This window comes from Schistocerca serialis, chromosome 9 (genome assembly GCF_023864345.2).
Source record: "Schistocerca serialis cubense isolate TAMUIC-IGC-003099 chromosome 9, iqSchSeri2.2, whole genome shotgun sequence".
Taxonomy (NCBI): Eukaryota; Metazoa; Arthropoda; class Insecta; order Orthoptera; family Acrididae; genus Schistocerca; species Schistocerca serialis.
The window spans coordinates 422,624,647-422,650,454 of record NC_064646.1 but is presented as its reverse complement, the minus strand read 5'-3'; the positions used below and the strand labels follow the sequence as shown (position 1 = coordinate 422,650,454).

The 25,808-nt window shown below is 40.7% G+C and overlaps 1 protein-coding gene across 2 annotated transcripts in view; it reads left to right on the top strand.

Annotated features, from left to right (window-relative positions):
- LOC126418619 (calcium/calmodulin-dependent protein kinase kinase 1) overlaps nt 1–25,593 on the top strand; it is a 1,500,745-nt gene extending 1,475,152 nt beyond the window's left edge. For both annotated transcript variants that reach the window (XM_050085460.1, XM_050085461.1), the window contains 5 exons: nt 2,171–2,364; nt 10,716–10,931; nt 18,406–18,573; nt 20,960–21,093; nt 22,253–25,593. In XM_050085460.1, the coding sequence (XP_049941417.1) occupies nt 2,171–2,364; nt 10,716–10,931; nt 18,406–18,573; nt 20,960–21,093; nt 22,253–22,367 (827 nt within the window). In that variant the 3' untranslated portion in view covers nt 22,368–25,593. The remainder of the gene's footprint in view (nt 1–2,170; nt 2,365–10,715; nt 10,932–18,405; nt 18,574–20,959; nt 21,094–22,252) is intronic.
- Nucleotides 25,594–25,808: the final 215 nt, after the last annotated feature.

Sequence of the window (25,808 nt, the reverse complement as noted above, 5' to 3'; positions counted from 1 at the left end):
TTTCTAGTGCTGCAACTTCTCTGTATACTACAGGATCATCCGCGAAAAGCCGCATGGAACTCCCGACACTATCTACTAGGTCATTTTTATATATTGTGAAAAGCAGTGGTCCCATAACACTCCCCTTTGGCAAACCAAGGCCAATGTTTGATACTAGTAGAGTGTTTCTTTAGAGAGGATTGTTCTCTTTACTTATACCAGTCTCCTTCTTATACCCTCATTATGTCGTCCACCATTCATTATTTTGCTGGTCATCAGGTCTCAGTTCGGAGCGGTACTCATCACTGAAGACAATTCCATTCCAGTCAATGAGATTCCAGGCCGAAGACGTATCTGGAGACGCTCCAGGCAGCGGTGGGATACCAGCCTCATTGTTACCAGCCATACATCCCGAAAACTAAGGTCATTCCTTTACGTAACACGACCCCTTTGGTTGTCATTCGCAGCACCCTTACGGCACAGTGGGGCGCCGATGATATTCTACGCCGCGTTGTGTTACCATTCATGGCAAGCCATTCTGGGCTTACATTTCAGCAAGATAATGCCCGCTTGCACATGGCTGAAGTTACTGCTTCTAGTGTTGGTGCCTACCAAACCCTTCCGTGGCAAGCACGGTAGATGAATCTCTCGCAAACTGAGAACGTTTGGAGTATTATGGGCATGGCCCTCTAACCATGTCGGGATTTTGACAATCTAAATTAACAGAATCTGGCGCGATATCCGTCAAGAGGGCTTACAATAACTCTGTCAACTAATGCCATGCGTAAGGGCCAGAGGTGTACCACCGCGTTGTTGACTTACTCAATTTTTGAAGCTCTTTCTCTTGAATAAAACATCTAGTTCCTCTGAAATTGTAATCATTTCTTTGTCTGTACATGTACATCACAACTACCGATTTCCGTCCCATTCCTTCGTCGTGCGTCGGTTTTTTGTCAAGCAGCACATTTTATATTTTTATTTTATTTATTGCTCACAGTTACAGACATTATCTGAGAAGCTAAAACAGGCCATAGAATACACATTTTCATGGAAATAATAATTGTGTATGTTAATTATTTATTCTTGATACTTATTAAAAATACTAATACTGAAACTACAAAACCACAAACCCCAAAACCACTAACCCAGCTAGTAACAGAACTGCTAGTACTACAAAAGTTGTATTAGTAGTTAAGTAATTGGCTGAAGACTCAATTGTGGTTTTGTAGCTGTAATATTAGCATTTTTGTAGTGTTAGCATCCAGTACACCGACCATATTCTTGCTTTTGGTCGATATTTGTTCCTGTTAGATAACAACCTTCATTTCATTATGTTTTGGGCATTCTGTGACCTGCCCTCTTCTTCTGCATATGTACTAAGCAACGTATTCCGCGAGAAGGTGACGTATGTGATTTACCTCAAAAGCAGTGGGTTTCTCACGATTTTCAGCAGTAAACACACCAAACACAAAATTAGTTACCGCCAAGTGAAATCACGCTAATGCCTTCCAACAACGCCTCTTGCCTTGATAATGACTTTGACTGGGAGAAAGAAAGAGCCGTCTATTAACCTGGTAAATGCACAACTATCCTTTCGAAAAATTTTACGGACTATTTGAACATTTTGTTCGACCCGGGCTGCCGATGACGCTCATGGCCGTGGATCATCTTCAATGATCTCTTTACGTTCACGGAACTTCGCATACCAATTAAAAGCATTTTCACGAGTCATTTCTTCACTATCATAAACAGTTTTTATCATTTCAAAAGTGTCTGTGGAACGTTTACCCAATTTAAAACACAATTTATTGTTAGCGTGTTGTTCCTTTGCTCACTTCTCGGCTGTTGTTCAAAACATACTGTTCAAGTTACTGTTGTTACGAGCAGTCTCTGATGCCAGCGCTGTTAAATCTAAAACAAGAGGTAGTCGAAATACCACGCTGGTCAATTCGTGTTTCCGTTCGCAGATGGCGTTAGTAGTTACGAGAATGTAGAATACGGGCTATGTGCAACCGCCTGGCATTCACGGTCATGACTTCGTCAACAGTGGAGGATCACCGATTCAATAACTTTGCAAAATGAACCAGTATGATCTCTTAAGAGAGTGCCAAATACTTAATCTGATGTCGTGACTTGTTGCTTTTGAGGGTGAGTGACGTCACGGAGGCTGACGGGAGGGTCGATGTTGCAGTGCACTACCAGCGCATCGTGCACCGCGACATCAAGCCGTCCAACCTGCTGCTGGGCGAGGACGGCCGCGTGCAGATCGGCGACCTGGGCGTCTGCAACGAGTTCGACGGCGCCGACGCGTCGCTCAGCAGCACTGCTGGCACGCCAGCCTTCATGGCGCCAGAGGCCATCACTGGCGCCAGTTTCAGCGGCAAGGTACAGTACGCTGCCGCAACGGTCTACACAGAGAGCCTGCAAAGGTCTTTCCCATCGCTTCCGTAAACTACTCATGATCTGTGTTACTGGGCGCCCGAAAAATATTGCCTTACCTGTAATACAAGCGTGTGCACGAATGTAGCTTTCGCATGATTTGTCACAGCCAAGTCACGTAGTACGATGAAATTTAGACCACACATAGAACAGCTACAGGACAGAACTGAAGATAACTAAAAAAGAAATACACAGCTAGACAGACAGAAATGGCACTTTTTAAACGTCTTTCCAGATTGAAACAGAGCGTAGAACCGAGAACTGAACTCGGCACTTTCGCCTTGAGCAGGCTAGTGCACTACCAACTGAGCAACACAAGCACAGTTTACGATCTGTCCTCCCAGCTTTACATTCGCCAGTAGCTCGTATCCCACCGCCCATATGAGCGCACACTCCGCTGCAGAGGGAAATTTTTTATTGTAAGATAATAATTACTTTGAAGTCACAAGCTTTATGATGTCGTCCGGACATTACAGTAGACGGGACTTGATTCTTAAAGGAGCATGAGGTCACAACCGACAGCGGTGCATGCTCTGCGATGTACGCACATGCTGGCCACGAGGTTGGTAAGGAGTTTCTCCACCTGCACAGTTCACAACTGCTTGTTATTGGTGTATGTGGACTTGCTGCAAAAGGTCCCCCCAACGCATCCCACACTTTCTCACTGGGGTTTAAGTCGGGGGAATGGAAGGCTGGTCCATTCACTGGATATCCTCTGGTTCCAAGAGGTTGTCCACCTGCGCAGGTTGATACGGTCGCCCATTGTCTTACACAAAAATGAAGTCATGGCCTCTGGAAAAGCATGTATGGAAGAGGGGGAGGACAGTGTCGCAATAACCTTGGATGGTGAGTGTACCGTGTTCAAACATTTGGAGGTCAGTAGGCCCATGAAACATTATACGAGGGTCACTCCAAAAGAAATGGACACTATTTTGTGAAAATACAGTTTCCATTCTGCATGTGTGAAAGTTTTACAATGTGTAGATACATCCTTCCCGCTTGGTTTCAAACTTAGTTCAACCTGTTCCCGTGAGTGGCGCCGTCACAGCATGTCTTCAAGGTGGCTGCTACACTTGATGTTAGTCAGAAGCAACGTGCTGTCATAGAATTCCTGTGCTGTGAAAACGAGACAGTGGGAATCATCCACAAGAGGTTGAAAAAGGTGTACGGAGATGCTGCTGTCGGTTGCAGTACAGTTAGTCGGTGGGCAAGCAGGTTACGTGATGAAAGCGGGCACGGCAATATTGAGGATTGTCCACACAGTGGCAAGCCTCGTACTGCATACACTCCAGACAATGTGCGGAGAGTTAACGAATTGGTGACTACTGACAGACGCATCACAGTGAACGAATTGTCACGCTACATTGGGATAGGGGAAGGAAGTGTTTGCGGAATACTGAAAGTGCTGGCAATATTGAGGATTGTCCTCACAGTGGCAAGCCTCGTACTGCATACACTCCAGACAATGTGCAGAGAGTTAACGAATTGGTGACTACTGACAGACGCATCACAGTGAACGAATTGTCACGCTACATTGGGATAGGGGAAGGAAGTGCTTGCGGAATACTGAAAGTGCTGGCGTTAAAAAAGGTTTGTGCCAGGTGAGTTCAAAGGATGTTGACAGTGGCTCACAAAGAAACAAGAAAAACGGTATGCAGCGAACTTTTGGAACAGTACGAGAATGGTGGAGATGACTTTCTTGGAAGGATTGTGACAGGTGATGAAACATGGCTCCATCATTTTTCATCAGAGACGAAGAGGCAATCAATGGAGTGGCAGCATGCAAATTCACCCAATTCAAAACCACACCTCCTGCTGGAAAAGTTATGGCTAAGGTGTTTTACGATTCCGAAGGACTCTTGCTTGTGGACATCATGCCAAGTGGAACCATCGTAAATTTAGATAGATGTATGACGACACTGAAGAAACTTCAAGCTTGACTGGGTCGTGTTCGACCACATAGGCAAAAGCAGGATGTTTTGCTGTTTCACGACAATGCAAAAAACCATGGAAGCGATCACAAAACTCGGATGGACAACACTGAAACACCCGCCTTACAGTTCTGACCTGGCTCCATGTGACTATCATCTCTTTGGGAAACTGAAAGACTCTCTTCGTGGAACAAGGTTTGAGGATGATGACTCCCTTGTGCATGCTGCCAAACAGAGGCTCCAACAGGATGGTCCAGAATTTTACCGTGCAGCTATACAGACGCTGGTTCCAAGATGGTGTAAGTCAGTTGAGAGGGATGGAAATTATGTGGAGAAATGAAAATATTGTTCCTAAAGGATGTATCTACACACTGTAAAACTTTCAAACATGTAGAATAAAAGATGGGTTTTAAAAATATAGTGTGCATTTCTTTTGGAGTGACCCTCGTAGATCCCCAAACTATGATACCTGTACCACCACAATGATCGTGATCGACAATGCTGGACTACCGTCGTATAGTGAGAGGTGGAAACGTGTAATGCACCCAGGAAGATTGTTGATCATGGTAGTTCTGGTGGTCCAAGTATTACGGGATGGAGAAGAACAGTGTTGCATGGGAGTACTAACTTAGAGATCATTAAGCGTTCCTGTGACTGTACTCCTTGCTCATGTGAGGCTTTTCAGAGGTGCGTTGTACACTGACTTCCTTTTTATGGGTGACGACGCGTGACGCCGTCGAACAGTGCAGGTGGAGCAGATGTTGGAACGAGAGGATATTCGGTAAATGGATTGGCCTGCCCATCACCCCCGACTTAAATCTCATTGATCACTTGTGGGATGCGTTGGGAAGAAGCGTTGCAGCACGTCCACATCCACCAATCGCCATGCAGCAGTTGTCACCACGAGAACTGGTTATCAACTTTGTGGACAGTCTGGGACCACGTAGCAAAGCATGCAGGTCGTCCGTGGAGACCACACTCCCTATTGAAAGCCACGTCCCACCTTTTGTAATGTCAAAGGGATCATTATAAATCGTGGTGACTGCAGCGCAATTATTGTCTTTGAATAAAAATGTCATTCCTGTTCACCTCATTGCGGATTCATTTCAGTTACCTTCTGTACTTCACTGAAGCAGTTCTTTCTGTGTATAGTCCAAGTTTCATAGAGCTGTGTTACTTGGCAGTGACACATCATGCGATAGTGACATTCATCTTTTAGTGTTGCGCACCTCATAGTGTTTCTTTCTTCGCATTTTATAGTGTAACCATGTTGTTGTTGTGGTCTTCAGTCCTGAGACTGGTTTGATGCAGCTCTCCATGCTACTCTATCCTGTGCAAGCTTCTTCATCTCCCAGTACCTACTGCAACCTACATCCTTCTGAATCTGCTTAGTGTCTTCATCTCTTGGTCTCTCTCTACGATTTTTACCCTCCACGCTGCCCTCCAATACTAAATTGGTGATCCCTTGATGCCTCAGAACATGTCCTACCAACCGATCCCTTCTTCTAGTCAAGTTGTGCCACAAACTCCTCTTCTCCCCAATTCTATTCAATACCTCGTCATTAGTTATGTGATCTACCCATCTAATCTTCAGCATTCTTCTGTACCACCACACTTCGAAAGCTTCTATTCTCTTCTTGTCCAAACTATCGTCCATGTTTCACTTCCATGCATGGCTAAACTCCATACAAATACTATCAGAAATGACTTCTTGACACTTAAATCTATACTCAATATTAACAAATTTCTCTTCTTCAGAAACGCTTTTCTTGCCATTGCCAGTCTCCATTTTATATCCGGTCTACTTTGACCATCATCAGTTATTTTGCTCCCAAAATAGCAAAACTCCTTTACTACTTTAAACGTCTCCTTTCCTAAACTGATTCCCTCAGCATCACCCGACTTAATTCGATTACATTCCATTATCCTGGTTTTGCTTTTGTTGATGTTCATCTTATATCATCCTTTCAAGACACTGTCCATTCCGTTCAACTGCTCTTCCAAGTCCTTTGCTGTCTCTGATAGAATTACAATGTCATCGGCGAACCTCAAAGTTTTTATTTCTTCTCCGTGGATTTTAATACCTGCTCCGAAATTTTCTTTTGTTTCCTTTACTGCTTGCTCAATATACAGACTGAATAACATCGGGGAGAGGCCACAACCCTATCTCACTCCCTTCTCAACCACTGCATCCCTTTCATGTCCCTCGACTCTTATAACTGCCACCTGGTTTCTGTACAAGTTGTAAATAGCCTTTCGCTCCCTGTATTTTACCCGTGCCACCTTCAGAATTTGAAAGAGAGTATTCCAGTCAACATCGTCAAAAGCTTTCTCTAAGTCTACAAACGCTAGAAACGTAGGTTTGCCTTTCCTTAATCTATTTTCTAAGATAAATCGTAGGGTCAGTATTGCCTCACGTGTTCCAACATTTCTACGGAATCCAAACTGATCTTCCCCGAGGTCGGCTTCTACCAGTTTTTCCATTCGTCTGTAAAAAATTCGAGTTATTATTTTGCAGCCGTGACTTATTAAACTGATAGTTTGGTAATTTTCACGTCTCTCAACACCTGCTTTCTTTGGGATTGGAATTATTAAATTCTTCTTGAAGTCTGAGGGTATTTCGCCTGTCTCATACGTCTTGCTCACCAGATGGTAGAGTATTGTCGGGACTGGTTCTCTCAAGGCTGTCAGTAGTTGTGTAACCACAAAGTTTTAATTAGCGCATCGAAAAATTAGAGTCAAGTAATTGTTTTGTTGATTGAAGATAAGTGTCCTCAGTCCTGGTAGGCTTTGCAATCGTCGCCACCACAGTACCTTAGCACACCACTAGAGCAGCCAAAACAAAACGGCGTAGCATTGATGGAGTGAAGTATCTTGTCGTAATTCGTTTTCTGCGGAAAGAGAATTGTTGCAGTGGCGTGCTACCGCACTGACGTAGTGACAGCTACAGGGTGTACCAGGGCTGCAGAGCTGTGCGATAGGATTTCAGGAAGTAAGTGTGGTGCATTGAGATGCCACACAAGAAGACTATGCGACAGTTGGTACCAGAAATACAGTGGATGTCCGTGTGCAGGAGGAACATCGCTGAGCACAAACCAATCACGCTGCCCGCGAGACTCACTCCCCCTGGAGCGGCAGCGGCAGCGGCAGCGGCAGCGTCATCGGGGAGAGCGACGCCCGCTAAAGTAACCTTGCAAGAGCATAAGGTTTCAGTTGCTAGTTATAAGTTGGTCCAAGTCTTCCTTGCGATCTCATGCAGAACATTCGTCCTATCTTCATGTCAAATCGCGGAGTGAGATAGACGCAGTGGCCGATAAAGAACCAGTGGCTGGTCTCCAGTAGAAACAGAACAAGGAACAGAATGATCATATATGAACAGCGACCGCCTGCCTACGCATTTAACGGAGTACCGCTAGTTTGAAACTGCTCTTCGAATGGTACATCAAGACAGAAGATTAGTTTTCTTCCGATTTACTTCAGAAACCATTATTACACTACTGGCCATTAAAATTGCTACACCACGAAGATAACGTGCTACAGACGCAAACTTTAACCGACAGGAAGAAGATGCATTGATATGTAAATGATTAGATTTTCAGGGCATTCACACAAGGATGGCGACGGTGGCGACACCTACAACGTGATGACATGAGGAAAGTTTCCAACCGATTTCTCTTACACAAACAGCACTTGACCGGCGTTGCCTGGTGAAATGTTGTTGTGATGCCTCGTGTAAGGACAAATGCGTACCATCACGTTTCCGACTTTGATAAGGGTCGGATTGTAGCCTACCGCGATTGCGGTTTATCGTATCGTGACATTGCTGCTCGCGTTGGTCGAGATCCATTAAGTGTTAGCAGAATATGGAATGGGTGGGTTCAGGAGGCGAATACGGAACGCCGTGCTGGATCCCAACGGCCTCGTATCACTAGCAGTCGAGATGACAGGCATGTTATCCGCATGGCTGTAACGGATCGTGCAGCCACGTCTCGATCCCTGAGTCAACAGATGGGGACGTTTGCAAGACAACAACCATCTGCACGAACAGTTCGACGAGGTTTGCAGCAGCATGGACTATCAGCTCGGAGACCGTGGCTGCGGTTACCCTTGGCGCTGCATCACAGACAGGAGCACCGGCGATGGTGTACTCTACGACGAACCTGGGTGCACGAACGGAAAAACGTCAGTTTTTCGGATGAATCCAGGATTTGTTTACAGCATCATTATGGTCACATCCGTATTTGGTGACATCTCGGTGAACGCACATTGAAGCGTGTATTCGTCATCGCCATACTGGCGTATCACCCGGCGTGATGGTATTGGGTGCCACTGGTTACACGTCTCGGTCACTTCTTGTTCGCATTGACTGCACTTTAAACATTGCACGTTACATTTCAGATGTGTTACGACCCGTGGCTCTACCCTTCATTCGATCCCTGCGAAACCCTACATTTCAGCAGGATAGTGCACGACCGCATGTTGCAGGTCCTGTACGGGCCTTTCTGGATACAGAAAATGTTCGACTTCTGCCCTGACCAGCACATTCTCCAGATCTCTTACCAATTGAAAACGTCTGGTCAATGGTGGCCGAGCAACCGGTTCGTCACAATACGCCAGTCACTACTCTTGATGAATTGTGCTATCGTGTTGAAGCTGCATGGGCAGCTGTACCTGTATACGCCATCCAAGCTCTGTCTGACTCATTGCCCTGGCGTATCAAGGCCGTTATTACGGCCAGAGGTGGTTGTTCTGGGTACTGATTTCTCAGGATCTATGCACCCAAATTGCGTGAAAATGTAATAACATGTCAGTTCTAGTATAATATATTTGTCCAATGAATACCCGTTTATCATTTGCATTTCTGCTTGGTGTAGCAATTTTAATGGCCAGTAGTGTAAGTTTTTGTCATTGAACTGTAGTTGACGCTGGAACAGGTAGGCTGACCCTGCATTCTACAACTGTTGTAACTGGCGTGACCAAAGTTGAGCCGGCCGTAGTGGCCGAGCGGTTCTAGACGCTACGGTCTGGAATCGCGCGACTGCTACGGTCGCAGGTTCGAATCCTGCTTCGGGCATGGATGTGTGTGATGTCCTTAGGTTTGTTAGGTTTAAGTAGTTCTAAGTTCTAGGGGACTGATGACCTCAGAAGTTAAGTCCCATAGTGCTCAGAGCCATTTGAACCATTTTTGAACCAAAGTTGAGTACTATATTTTACTACTCACTATTCTGTGTTTCTTTCATAGTGTTTTTGCTGCCCCAGAGTCCACGCATCCGCATTTTATATGCCCGATTTTGCGCTGCATGCCTGTGTAATACTGACTTTTAAATCGTTTTCTTGAAAGAAAAACACCTGAGTACAGTATATTTTTGTTTCGTTAGAGCTAGTGGGATGGGAGAAAAATGATTCCAATGGCTCTGAGCACTATGGGACTTAACTTCTGAGGTCATCAGTCCCCTATAACTTAGAACTACTTAAACCTAACTAACCTAAGGACATCACACACATCCATGCCCCAGGCAGGATTCGAACCTGTGGCCGTAGCGGTCGCGCGGTTCCAGACTGTAGTGCCTAGAACCGCTCGGCTACAGCGGCTGGCTGGGATGGGAGAGGAGGATAGCGCCCTCAACATGGTTCAAAGCACTATGGGACTTGACATCTGAGGTCATCAGTCCTGTAGACTTAGAACTATTTAAACCTAACTAACCTAAGGACATTCACACACATCCATGCCCGAGTCAAGATTCGAACCTGCGGTCGAGCAGCTGCTTGGTTCCGGACTGAAGCGCCTAGAACCGCTTGGCCACAGCGGACGGCCCCCCTCCTCCCCCCTTGCCCATGGGTATGAGTGTCCTTGGATTTCACCTGAGTTACAGCAACAGTCTCACAGACGATGGAGAGGTTTACTGTAGGATGTCCAACACGAGGACGTCGCGGTGGTTTAATGCCTACAACTGAACCGATTTTCTCAGATTTACCAACGTCTCATCACAGCTGACTTATTTGCTGCACTGCATTGATCAAACATTCCCCAGAGTTTGAAAACAGTCTCTGCACAATCTTTTTAATAAGTTTTCACCATGGAAATTTATTGATCCGCCGTGGAACGCGCCATTACTAACTGCAGAGATGGAACTCGTACAACATTCAGTGTTGCCAACGTACTAGAACAGAAATGGCGGGCGTTTCAATAGTTGCATTCGTCATGGGACACAATTTACATTCAGAAAGATTCCCAGGTCTGACCACTGGATTAGAAAACGTAGACCGGTCAAGAAATCGGTGCGTGTGTGTAGGGTCTGGATCTGGGTGAGATGGTGCCGTCGAGCTTTGCCACAGTTTACAGTGTTGGCGGTGGTGATGTTGCAGGCGGTGGACATCTGGTCGATGGGTGTGACGCTGTACGCGTTTGTGTTCGGCGACGTGCCTTGGCGGGACGACAACGTGGTGGCGCTCTACCGCAAGATCCAGACGGAGCCCGTCCGCCTACCGCCCAGGCCGGCCATAAGCCAAGACCTGGCCGACCTCATCCGCCGCATGCTGCACAAGGACCCCGAGCAGCGCATCACCCTCCCACAGATCAAGGTGAGGACTCTGCCCAACGCTCCCATACCTCTCGTCCCCTCTCCCCCTCCCCCCTCCGTCCCCCACCCTCTCTCTCATTTATAGCATTTATTCACTTTTGCTGACAGGTTCCCTGCAAACAAGCTACTAACCTCACTGCAGTTGGTTGGATATTAGTTCCCAAATTTCCTTTCTGCAGCGCCACTTGTCTTTGGTATTATTTTATTTACCCTTAAGTTTTTATGCAGCTTATTACTTACAAAGCTGCTTACATGCACTTACATTTTCGTTTATGCCTCACGACAATTCAGTTGGGAGTGGTACACCACAGAACTGCAGAAACGCCTTAACAAATCTGTATTTGCAATTCGAGTGTCAGCAGACATAGGCGACATGAAATGAAAAAGCTTGCATACTTTGCCTACTTTCATTCCATAGTGACATATGGTATAATATTTTGGGGTAACTCTTCAAGTCAAACAAAAGTTTTCAGAGTCCAAAAGCGTGTAACACGTATTATTTGTGGAGTAAATTCACGGACGTCCTGTAGAAACCTCTTCAAAAACTGGGTATACTAACTACTGCCTCTCAGTATATTTACACCTTGATGAAATTTGTCCTAAATAATATCTCTTTTCCAACAAACAGCTCAGTTCATACATACAATACCAGGAACAAAAATGATCTGCACAAGGACTTAAGAGCACTTATCTTAGTTCAAATAGGAGTCCACTACTCAGGAACACTCATATTCAATAATTTGGCAGCAAACATAAAAAATTTAGTTAAAAATAAAGATCAGTTTAAAAGGAGCCTGAAAGACTTACTATTGGCCAACTCCTTCTGCTCCATTGACGAATATTTTATAGAAACAAATGATGTATTGTATGTACTCATACTATTAGTATTGTTATTTCAGCTTTTAAAAAATAAAGAGGAATAAAAAGAAAGGTTGGCATGTTCCACATCCACGAGCATCTCCTCATCATGGATCTATGGAACAAAAAACTAATCTAATCTAATCTAATCATAGTTGTGTGAAGGTTTCGTTGCATTGGTGTTTCGTACTTTTCCCCCCAACATGAGACAAATGCATGTCTTTAGCTCATTAGCTACAGTTCTGGAATGATGTCTACGTGTGTTGTTTTGCTTCCTTGTACATAATTTTTGTACAGGCACTATGAATCATGTGTGAACATTTGCGAGCTCCTTATGTATTAATGGTTTCTATATTGTATTACATATTGTTATTGTATTTTCTTAAGACCACAACAATGTGCTTCATACATCTTATTTTTGGCTTTCGCAAATAATGCAAAAGGTACAAGTATTTACAATTTTTTATCTTTTTTTAAATTTTACTTTTCGTTCTTAAATTTTAATATTCTTATCTGACCTTTTTACATTTGAGGTATATTTTTCTGTATAGATTTCTGTAACTGGTTAAGGAAATGAAATTTCTTTTATGTGACTAGTCGCTGATTATTTCAATAAATATTACTACAGTGTTTTTATGGAACCATCAGTACGCCGGGAAAATTTCAAACATTACTACAGTTGCTGAAAAGGGACAAAATACTAATTGTAAACGTTGCTTGACAAAAAAGGTGAAGCGCCCAGAGGATGAGAAAGAAATGAAATGAAACTTCATAGGTTGAGACAATATGTAATTGTATTTAGTGATTACAAAATTGAGTCAAAGTTACAAAGACCATGCCAGTACCAGTCCACTTTTCATAATGTTGCTTCCCCTGGTGTGAATTCATGGTCTGATTCGGTTGGGAATGGTGTCATAAAGCCATTGTATACTCTCCTGAGGAAAGCTGGCCAGTAAATGTTGTAACTGGTCTGTTATATCGTGGAAACTGGCAATGTGATAGTGTTGATGTCTTGCTGGTCACACACATGTTCTGCTAGGAACAGCTCTGTATTACTTGTTAGTAATGGGAGTGTCTCAGCATCAGGCAAACAGTTCATAGACACATGTGCCATGTATGAACGAGTATTGTCATGTTGAAACATGACACCACAATATTATTGCATGAGAAGTAATGTAAGGGGATGCAGTTTGTCTGTGGCATGCCTCTGTGTCATTAGAATTCCCCCGTCACTAGTAGCTGTGACCAGAAGTAATAGCTCATGGCTCACCACATCGTGATGCTGGGAGCAACACTGCTGTGCCTTTCCAGAACATTGAGAGAATTGGGACCCCTTTCCATGTCACAATCCTGTTCGTCAATGACGATCGTCCAGAGTAGTGCTGAATCACAATAAAACATGCTGCCATTCATCAGTGGTCCATTCTTCCTGGTTTCAGCACAACTACAAACATAGCCATTTTGTGTTGTGGTGTTAATGGCAGCCTATGCATGGTGTGGTAATTTCTATTCGAACTGTTGCTAGATTCTAACCAACGGTTAATGATGACACAGAATGTTGCAAAGGGTCCATTACTTGTTCTCAGATGGCTGGTGTACATGTGAATGTGTTATGGTGTGCTCAGTCACTGCACAGTATGGTGATTCCCCCTTTTTGGTTAAACATGATTGACTGGAACATTGACACCAAGTATGCCTGCCCTCACATTCCCTTGCAGTCCAATATCAAGCCATTGTCACATCTGAATGAACCATAAATCTGGGTATTGCAGGATTCAACCAGTTGGCCAAATGTAAATCCACAATGAGAGCTTTGTCAAACTCTGTCAGGTGCTGGTAAATATGTCTCAGACAAATATGTGACATCTCCATGTCCATCATAGTGATCACTCATCATCTTATGCTCTTCACATCCTTTATATGCCCTATCACATTTGATAAGAACACAAAACAAGTGCAACAGAAATAAATTCTGGTGGCTGTTCTACCTGTCACAGACAATGGCAGATCTAATCATTTACATATCCACATGTTCATGTGTACTACATTGTCATGACATGTGATCACGTTTTCTGGGTGCTTCACTTATTTAGCCAGGCAGTGTAATTATTGTTGCCACTTAAAGTACAGTGAAAAACTTTCGATACAAAAATGCTTAACAGGAAGAACTGGATAACATGAAACAATGCTGTCATTCTTGCAAAATACTACCTATAAAAAATGAAAGACCTGAAAGGAAGACAAGTGATGAAATTTTACTGATTGTGCATACACAACCAAGTAGCAACAGTACAAAATTAAATTTGTAGATGGTTTAGGGGTATACAGGACAAGAAGTTTAGTACATAGAGCTGCTACATCTGGCAGCCTCTAACCCAGTTGGGCATGGAGCTGAACTGAACTTGGCTGTCGCATATGGATATGACATTCCATGCAGCTTCAATTCTACACAAGAGTGTATAGTGGCCATCGATTGTTGGTGTGCCAGCATCATGGCAGTCCATGACCAGATTTCAGTGTGTGAGAAATCTGGAGAATATTCTGTGTAAATTACAGGCAATAATAACCAGAGTCGATAGTGTTGTGTACCCAGAGGCACTCCTATACTATCACGCAAAGATTTCACTCTGTATGACAATAATGAGTTCTGTTGCCAACATTCGTTCTTCTGGTAGCCTTGGCACATGAATATGTTCATTGTAATGCTGTTTTCAGAGCCAGGACTCATCTGAGAAGATGGTATGTTACTACTCCTGTGTCCAGTGTTGTCATTGAGTCTGGCATCCTGCATTGCATGTCATACCTGAAACATGTGGTGTGTCTGTTGGTGAATATTGTTGGCTGGAAGCTGGTATGAAAGTTTAGCTTCCCAATGTCATATCCCAGACATGCTGTATGAGTGATAAATCAGGGGACCAGACAGACCAGTCAAGGATTCTACATGCTTCAAGGCATTTGTGGCATGAGATGCACTGTCAGTGCAACTCCCTTTGCTTCTGTGTCAAAGGAAATCACTGCATTACTCACCATGCTGACAGTCCTTGTTGATCAAAATGTCATCACATTATCCTGAGCACTTCTTCATATTCTTTTTATTTAGTGTAAAACCCTAAGGTTCATTTGCAGCAATATGCCATTCTGCTTTTCTGTCTGCCTTGCTCTTTGTTTCCATATATGTAGAATATCCAAATCATTCATAATTTAATGCATTTATGACATCCTCATCATCCTTCAGTAGCACCAAATGTCCAGGGCTTCTAGTCATCACCTTTTTTCTTTCCCTATTCTCCATATTTCACACCCAAACACACTTGAAATGCTTTCATGGTCCGTTTCCTTATTTCCAGACTGGTGCTCCAACTAGTGAGTAAAATCTTTCTAAAATTACATGATAAATTGCCTGCTGTGTTCTTCTCACAATTTCTTTTTGGCTTCTATCATCTCTTGTTATCTTGCTTCACAAATCTTTATTCTCATACTGTACCAATTACAGAAAATTGTTTCCATTGTGGTGAGGACCTTTCCTAAAATGTCTTTCATCTCTGTGACTCTCCAGTACCTTATTCAGTAGCAGGATCCTGACCAGTGCGAAGAGCAATATTGTGGAATGATGAACCAGTCTTGATTGGTCACAGTAACTTTGTTGTCAAATTTTGATCCATGCATCTACACATTTCTCCTTTTTCTCACAAATTAACAACATTTAAATACAATTTCTGAATGAGAAACTTGTTATGCAATCTTACCGTGTGTGTATGTCATTACATCTGCCTACTTTGTCCAAAATGGTTACATACAGTCACTTGCTTTCTGCAAACAAATTAGATCTCACAATACTTCCCTATCAGGTATATGTGGGAATGAGTTGACAGACTTAAGAAAACAAATTGGTTTTGAATCTTCTGTAAATACAGGCCAAGAAAAGGAATGCAAGAGTGTTAAAAAGTGTTTGAAGTGAAGCTAATCAAGTTTTACCAACTATGATATCAGTAATAAATTTGTTGCAATTGATGTTGCTTACAGTAATTTCACAATAATATGTGATTAATATCTACAACAACTATGAAACTGCTTTATTTTACTGCAGCTTACTCAACAAAACCTTATGGTTTACAAATACAAATGCTTCATTCACCTTTGAGGATATTTACCCAAAATCAGTGTCATCAAAGCTAAAAAATAAATACATAAGTAATACAAAATAGTTAGGCAAGTATCACTGTGTCCAAGGAAGGATCAATTGATTGTAGGGTAATAATCTATAAGGATGCAGTTCTCATGGATGTGAAGGGCTATCCTTATCTTTTATTGAGAAAGGTTTAAAACCTCAATGTTTTACATAATGAGGTGCTAACAGCTCTGGAGACAGTGGATTTACATTCACTTAGTAAAGACTTCATGAAGGAATACATCCTGATATCCTGATTGTGATGGGTAGGCCAGACGATAATATTGACACAGATCCTGGGTTCATTGTAAAGCATGGCCTCCTAAAGACAGCATCACCAGCAAGACGTACCAGTGTTGGGTTTGTATCTTTTTAAGATGCCATGACCAATCTTTTTAAGATGCCATGACCAATCTTTTTAAGATGCCATGACCAACCTCATTTCAACTCTTCTGTCAGGAGAATTAGTTTGGAGTTGGAACAACTGCTAATGTCGGATTCAGGATCAGAGCAGTCTGACCAGAGTGACCAGAAATAGTGGTTGTGTGTGCATGAGTCATGCCTACATGTGTCAATATTGTTCTTTCTTTTCTGAAGATGGTTTTGGCCAAGAGCTCAGTGTCTGACAATCGATTTTTTGGGCCAGTCTGCAACTCAGCATATCTTTGTGCTGAGTAGCAATCTATCCTTTTCACAATTGTTAATATTCTGACCTGGACTGTCCATTCCTTAGATCTACATGTATTTATTAGTATGCATTGGAGGGAAGCAAAAGGAGTCCTTTATTACCTCAAGTGTACTATGAATTAGGCATTGTGTTCAACAAAGAAGATTTTAAAGATTGGCATGTTACTGATTTTATTGACTCAAATTTTGCAGATGCTTTAACTACTAGGTTGTTACAATAGGGGAGTCCTCATCCATTGGAGAAAATAATTTTTTTTCATAACCAGAGTTCTGTTACCCTGCTTACAAAGTCTTGTGGTATATTTTAGATCAAAATGTGTTCATTTTATTACTGAATGTGTCAAAACAAATGGGACTGTTGTTAAGCACTTGCACTGAAAGGGAACACCTGCTGAGATATTAGTTAAACCACTTGCTAGGGAACAATGAATGTAACTTATTGACATGTTGAAATTGTCACCAGGTTATGTAGTAGTGTTGCTACATTGGTAATCTGGCAGCTTATCTCATCTCTGATGTAAGTATATCTGAGTTGCTAGACCTTTTTCATTGTAGTTCATTTGTCATCTGTTTAAATGATGTAATGTTGATGTGTGAGTATAAGTATAATGAATTACATAATCATTGTTTATCTGCACCATAATAAACACCAGCACATTCTAACAAACTGTCATGAGTGGTGAACACCATTAGTTACATCTGTCAGAGCAGTATCTTGTTTTAGGGTAGGGAGAAGAGAAAAAATAAAGTTTTGAGACAGGCTAGGATTGAAACAAACCTTCAGTTTGAGAAAGAAACTAAACTGTGTAATTCCAAAACACTGCATTGGCACAATAGAGCACTTTCTGTCATGTGCCTCAATATAAAATGCTAAATGGTTTTGAGACATGTCTAGTGCAGTTGCACTTTAGTGAATTTTTTGGAAAGCTGGAATTGCTGAAAGAAACTGTAAACATGCTGGATCTGTCAGCTTCTGTACAAGCTTGTGCTGCAACTTTAGCTGTTGTTTCCCGAGCTTGAAACCCCTTGTCATACCTTGTTGGAAGTCTCAGCAAAGTAGCCTGACAAGTACTAGTCCAGCACAGGGTGGAATGCAGTTCCAGAAAAGTCCTTATTGTCACTGTTGTAAGTGTTCTTCTTCCACAACAGAGATTTGACTGAGCACAAATTATGTACAAATAAATCACAGAAAGTAATAACTCCTGACTATAAGGGAAATAATGAACATGAAACTTATGGAAGTGGAGACCTCTCATCTAACACAGTACTCTGGAAGTATGTTGAATAACTCACAAATTAGTGCAGGAGAACACTGATGGTAGGTTCAATTGATGAGCACTCACGTATGAGCCACACTCTCAGTTCACCCATATATCTTCAGTTTGTTCTATGAAAACACAGCTTTTGATTGCACAGTAAGTGAAAGCAGTTCTGCATTAGGCAGGTAGCAAGTGTGTGCTAGCCAGACACTGACACTAGGTAAAAACAAAGTCCAAATAACAGTCCAGGAGAAAACTGGACATGACAGGTTCATCATCAATAGGTACACAAGAGAGCTTGCAGTTAACTTCAGCTGGTTGTGGCAAGTTCTGCCAAATGACTTGGTACCAGATGATGTATCCTTCCATGCCACCTTATCAGATGTATGCATAATTATGTTGACAAATTTATTCATATGGCCAGCAGGATTACAAGAAATATGGTAAGCCTCCTGTACTTTATATTTATGACCTGATTTTAACTTGTAGCCTTGGTGTAACAGGAGCACCCCTGGGTGACAGCACATGGGAAGAGCCCCCTTCCAACTGAGGAGGAGAACTGTCAGCTGGTTGAGGTCACCGAGGAGGATGTACTGCGTGTCGTGCAGTCCATCCCCAGGCTCGACACACTCATCCTTGTCAAGACTATGCTCAAGAAGCACTCCTTCCAGGCAAGTATGCCTTCCATTCTTTTATGGCTTCCTTATTGAGTCTGAATAACAGAAAAGGCTATAGGAATGTTGTATGAGCCACTGTCCATCAGGCCAACATTAGTGAATAACAGAATGAGTTTTCCAAAAAAAATGCTTCTAAGCTATGTATATAGCTCAAATTGAATTCGCAAAAATCTTTTGTTGGAGAGGGTGAGCAGCACTTGATAGTTAACCCTTTAACTGCTCTGGACGCGTTAATGCATGTGCCTTTGTACCTTTCCGCGTGTGCTCTGAACATGTTTACACACACCACCAGTCCTTCTGCCTGGTACACAGGTAGAAAGACTGGTGGCACGTTCAGAGCACACATGGACAGGTACAAAGGCATGCGCATTAAACCATCCAGAGTAGTTAAACCATTAAATAATATTTTCAAATATGAAAATCTGAGCCGTAATCTGTGTAGAAGTTGTTACTACATGCTTGAATGATTGACTATCATTAGCATGCACTATCAAGTCCGATGTGAGTTCAGCACTACAGCTTCTGTCTCTGTTCAAGAAAATGAGCAAACACAAAATACTTAGTTTAGTTCTTGATATTCATTGTAAGCCAAACTGGATAGTTAGAAACTTCAGGCTCACAGACTCATCTTTGCAGGAGATCACACAATGCATTTAAATGCTATAAAAAAAACTGGCCATTAGTTTCAATAGTCTTTGTGATGTATTGAGGTTATTTGCTCCACATACATCTTTGATTAGGAAATGAGACGCTTAAAGTAGTAAAGGAGTTTCGCTGTTTGGGGAGCAAAATAACTGATGATGGTCAAAGTAGAGAGGATATAAAATGTAGACTGGCAATGGCAAGGAAAGCGTTTCTGAAGAAGAGAAATTTGTTAACATCGAGTATAGATTTAAGTGTCAGGAAGTTGTTTCTGAAAGTATTTGTATGGAGTGTAGCCGTGTACAGAAGTAAAACATGGATGATAAATAGTTTGGACAAGAAGAGAATATAAGCTTTCAAAATGTGGTGCTACAGAAGAATGCTGAAGATTATATGGGTAGATCACATAACTAATGAGTAAGTATTGAATAGGATTGGGGAGAAGAGAAGTTTGTGGCACAACTTGACCAGAAGAAGGGATTTGTTGGTAGGACATGTTCTGGGGCATCAAGGGATCACCAATTTAGTATTGGAGGGCAGCGTGGAGGGTAAAAATCGTAGAGGGAGACCAAGAGATGAATACACTAAGCAGATTCAGAAGGATGTAGGTTGCATTAGGTACTGGGAGATGAAGAAGCTTGCACAGGATAGAGTATCATGGAGAGCTGCATCAAACCATTCTCAGGACTGAAGACCACAACAACAACAACAACAACATCTTTGAAACTTTAAAGTTACGTCACAAGTGCCTACATTGAAAATCATAACAACTAATGTGGACTCTAAAAATATGTCTGCCTTCTTAAACATCCAATAAATATTTCATTGTTATTTAAACAAATTGCACTTAGTCCAATGTCAATACAAATTTTACTTTTTAGCTTCTCAATGTAAGTTGGATTTATGTTAAATATTGAACAGATACGTGACATCTGACATTTCCACTTATTTGAAGTGATGATACCCCATAAAACTATAATTTAGAATTCCTGTTTTCATCAGTTCAAGGAATATGATCTTGCCAGTGGCTGATACACATAAAACTAAGTGTCCGACTACAAATCTGAAAGTCTTCTTCTGATTCCATTTGAGTGTAAATTATCTATTGTAGCTTGTTGCTTCTTTCATCTATGACTCATTAATATGAAAAACGCCAAGTTGCACCATGATTTAGAGACCATATTAAATTCTAGGTCCAACTATAACTGGCTGGGTAAGTCAGGCCTTAGGACAGGGAAAAGAACTAAGTGTACTTTCTCCAGTAACACCATGCCTAGTAAAGCACTGCAACATTCAAACCATCCTCTGGAATCGAGGACAGTATTACATTTTTTTAAGAGAAGTTAATGGTTTTTTGTAGGATGGATTCCAACTCACAAACTACACCTGAATACCTTCATAATGATTCACTAACAGCATTGACTGGGGGAAGCATGGTGGGTATATGATGTACGTAACTTTATGAAAAGATCAGCTATATGAGTGCCATTTTATAATCAGTCTCTGAGGTGGATTCACAAATTTTCAGATGTGTTGCATATGTTATTTCACATTCTCAAAATAAACTGAAATTTATGCTTCTCTACTAACATTAATCTCAGTCATGTTCAGTAAATTTTATAGTGACAGAAAGCTGAAACCTACAAATATAACAGCTTAGCAAGTAAAATCTTACAAATACAGTAGTTTAGCAAGTAAATTGCTCAGAAGCCTTAAAAACCTTGTTGTTAACTTACAGAACCCATTTGGTCGTGGAGGTCTTCGGAGAGGAGGTGCTTCTGTGGGAGCTGCTGGTTCAGACAAATCAGACAAATTCCAGAGGTCAGGACGGTCACATTCTGCACCAGGCTCCTATGATGTTGCAGCTGAAAGGTTAGTTTTGGTTTTCTTTTTGGTAGATATCAGTAGTTAGATATATCTGTACACAGACCTGCTCACTGCCATCAACAGAAATGGGACGTGTTATACCATGGAGTGCCAATCAGATATTTATAAAAATTTGTGCAATTTTTATAGCACAGCACATGTAAACACCAAATGTTGATTTTACCTGGAGTTATGTATTCATAAACAGGTTACGGGGCTTTTTATAACCCCCCCCCCCACCTCTCCCCCAGTGTGCATTAGTTCACTCTTTTATTTGTTTTGACATGGAAGAAAACTTCTACAGATTTCATGTTAAGGAATTTCTTGGCCTCTCTGAAACACACACTACAGCAGTTCATGAAGTTTTAGCTGCTGTGCAAAAACAGTCTCTTGTCAACTGATGAAATGAAATACAAAATCCTTGTATAACTTGTAAGAGGAGACAAAACTTGGATACATTGACACAAGCCAGAAACTTAGCCATTGTCACTGTTTGGATGTTGCAAAATGAACTGAAACCAACAAAAGTGATTCATTTATGAAGCATATCGAAGAAAGATACAACTTACGTTTTAGATTACACTGGACATGTCATGACCACTGTTTTAGAATAATGAAGCATAGTTAATGGTGAATGGAGACAACTATTTGCTTGCCACAAATCAGTTGTGTAATCAGGAAAAACCACTAAAAACAGTGCATAATTCTTCATCACGAAAATTCACATCAAACAATTGGCTCTATGGCAGAGAAAAACATCAAATTAATGTCTGATTGCCTTCATTCACTTAATTTTTCATATAAAAATTTCTATTCATTCCATAATTTCAAACAATGTGTATAAACAGTGATTTACATCATGTCAAGAAACTGTCAAATCCTGCAAAAACCACTAAAATATGAGGTACCGACATTAGAGCAGAAAAAATGTTTACATAGTTAATATCAAATGTAAAAGTGTATAAATTTTTTTGAGAAAAATTAAACAATTCATACCAAAATAATACCTTTCTTTTACATTTTGAGTGAGAACTTCACTGGTGCCTTTCATAGTAATGAAAATTTCCCTGGAATGGGAGTCTTGTGAAACTGTTTTCCATTAACAATAATAATTTTTGTGAAGTTACTTCAGTGTAATGCTTATAGATTGATGTTCTTTCTGCAGGAAACTTGTTTGTCAGGAAGCTCCTCTTCTGCCTTCACTTAAAGAGTCAGTGGTACCGCCAGAGACCACTCCCCCTTCAGTGCCCCAGAGTACACATGATGAGCAGAAGAGGTGAGGTCTGGGCTGAGGCAGCTGATGCCAGCTGCCTGGCCCTTCCTGACCATTCTCCTTGCAGCTGCTGACTAGCCAAGTCTTGGCTGTGAGGAAGACCTCACAATGGTGTGGCACATTTAATCCTGGTAACCCCATGGTGTTTTCAACAAGGAATTGTCTTTTTTGACATGTTAATTGATATCTGTACTAATAAAATTATTTTTCTGCACTTGTGATACCCATCAAGTATTTCATACAATTGTCTAATTTGCAACAAAACTTACAATACATATAGTTGATGGAACTATAATGTCAGCTGCCAGATGATGTATTTCATTCAGTACAATACTGATAGGTGATCAGAACCAGATTATGTTATGAACCACTTTTGTCATATATTTAGATTCTGATGCGGTGAAGTATGTACCATGCAATAGACAGATGTTTCCTAAGCTGCAACTTAACAGTGAAATGTATTTTGACTATATAGCTTTTTGCTGTCAATATTTGCTTCACAGAAAGAGTGTGTAGTCTAGATCATTTTCCCAACAAGTTGCAGAATCATAGGAGAACTGTAAACTGTGTGAAATGGGCTGCTTCCATCTTCAATTTTGTGAGAAAGAAATTAATGTAAGTTAAAACTCTCAAGAAGGAGAGAGGTAAAGGGCTGCAATGGCTGAAAAGGAGGCTCTTAAAAAGGACATGGCTTAGAACTAACATTAGATAGATCATTTCATTAAAAATGAGCTGGTTCTTAATATATGCACTGATACCCTCAAAAGATGCAAATTTATTTCCTTTTTTCACCACAAATTTCTCCTATATTACTGCCTGTCCATTGTGTTTATTATTTGGTATTCTATATCTCAGAATGTTTTCAGCACAAATTATGATGTTTGGACATTTACATACTTTTATGGTGCATCACAATTCACCCTTATAAGAGACATCTTCAAGATGTAACTTGTTCCTCTTTGGTATTGGGAGAAGGGGAGGTGATCTATCTTCATGGAAATTTAACTACAGCAATCCTTGTAGAAAAATCTTGAGTTGATTTCAAAATGTTCTGCCATGTGCTAAAATTTGATCTGAATCCTTTTCAGTCAGAATGGGTGTGCAGTGCCTTGCTGTAATGAATCTGATGTCACAGTCACAAATAAAATAATTGCTATCAAAAGTAACAAGAGTTCATTGACATTTCAAAATTACTATATGCAGACACTATGCAAGCTACAATGTTCTTAGTTGAGCCCATGGGTGCTTGGAAATTTTCTTACCAACTATAGGTGAAGGCGAGTTGACATTGTGAAGCACATCTAAAGCTATTGCTGGGTGGAAATTGTACACTCGAGCAGAAAACAGATGTCTTAAATCTCATGTATATTTTCTGGCATGTATACTTTTCTGTACAACAAATGCTCATTTCCACAATAAAGCACCAATTACAACCTTTACACTTATGTTGACAATGAAACAAATCAGCGGTGCCAAATCATTAACTGATTTAAATCTAAAATTTAGCTAAAATGGTTGTCCATAAGCAGGTCTTCAAGGTATATTTGTAGACACTTACTGTGGTTTTTTATATTTTTAAAACTGATCCAAAGGAAAGTATGTAAGATAATTGAATTTCTTAGTTTTTGTCTCAGATCATGCAGCTGTTAATGGCAAGAAGGAATGGAAATCATAAATTGTTAATGGGACCTCCACAGAGACTTTATACTGCTGTGATAAAGTTATATAAAAATTGTAGTTTGCAGTATTTGAAACTGGAACTGTTGAGCAGCTTTGGTGCTTGTGTTATGTTAGCAATAAAGAACAGACATTTATCTAAGGATCCGAACTTGATGAAATATAATCAGTGGTATATTATGTGCTCATTGTTGCTCTACTGACAAGTAAAAATAAGATGGAATTGAAATTAATGTCAAAGCATACAAGCTATATGGAACAATTTTTTAATGTTTGCAAAAAATAAATAAAACTGGTGGTATTAATTGGGGACCAGAATATAAGAACATTATACAAAAGTTATAAGGCTCTGCAATGAAATAAAGGTATACTGCATGCTGCTAAAAGCCTTTGTCAGTGGTATTTCCAATGTTGATCTTCCATTTCTATTGTTAATACTGAAGTTATAAGCAGTTAGAAATTGTTACGCACATTTCAATTTATCCATATTGTTGGAAGGCATAACAAGAGTCAAACTGCACATAAAAGGTATGAGGTGTGTTTTCAAAACATAAGGACGAAGGTAGAAATTTTATTTTGAATAATAGATGTGTCTGAATTTCAGTGCAATTCTACAGCACTAAATATGTGATTGGTATCTGAGAGACTATAACAATATGCTTTTCATCTCGCAGACATAGAGGTGATGGATACAAATTTAATCTTAGGAGACTTTTCTCCAGGTTTGTTAATAGGGAAAGAATGATACAGAGATCTGGTTTTATGTGAAACAGTAAGCCTCTTGTTAATTCTTCTCATAATTTTCCCATTAATATGAGCTATTATAAAATTTGACTCATTAAGGATTGTTAAATAAGCACGGAATTAATCTTTGCACTTTAGAACAGTTTATATTTATTTTTAAGTACACGCACAATTGAATGTTTTCAGTGGTGAATGCATTTCAAGCAAGAGCAAATTAACTTTTAAAATATATATATTTTCAACATGTTCTGTAATGTAGCCAAAAACTGGCATTTTTTTAAAAATAAAGGTGGTTTCAATTTCTAAAGTGTTATCTCATACCTGCAGCAGATAAACCAAGCAAATATTTTAAAATTTCTCTGTTTGTCACCATTATTTCTTTTAGTGTAAACTGATTATTTTGCTACATCTGCATAACTCAAAGCATGCATTATATATGTAACCACATCTCATTCGAATTGGTAAATATTCTTGTGATGTCTCAGCTTAACTTGAAACCTTTATATTTGCCTCTGAAATAACAACTTCTGTCATTGTTTAAATGTGCTACTATGTCTTTCAGTCCTGTGATTAATGATGTCAGTGGCTGCCTCACACACCTTCTTGTTCTTGTTCATAATTAGGTACAAAATAAAATGTAACTGTTTTGTGGAGTGTGCCACTGGAAAAAGGAAACAATGATTCTCAGCTACATGTATTGCTCTCACTTCTTATGTCTTTTGGACTTCAAGCAGTATCTGTGTACATAAATGTACGTGCACTGTTCTTTTTTCATGCACATATTTCTAATAAACATCTGTAATATTAGACAATCACTGTCTAGATGTTTTATAGCATTTTTTATCCTAGTCATCAATAAATGTTTACAACATTTTGCATATTTATAAAAATCAATAAATATCTCTGCATTTTCATTGTTAATAATTCTGTGCATTTTCCAATTTCCTCCTTGATACACAGTGAAACAACTTCATGGACAAATTGAACTTTCCTCAGCTTCATTTTAAGCCCAGATGAGCTTATCAGT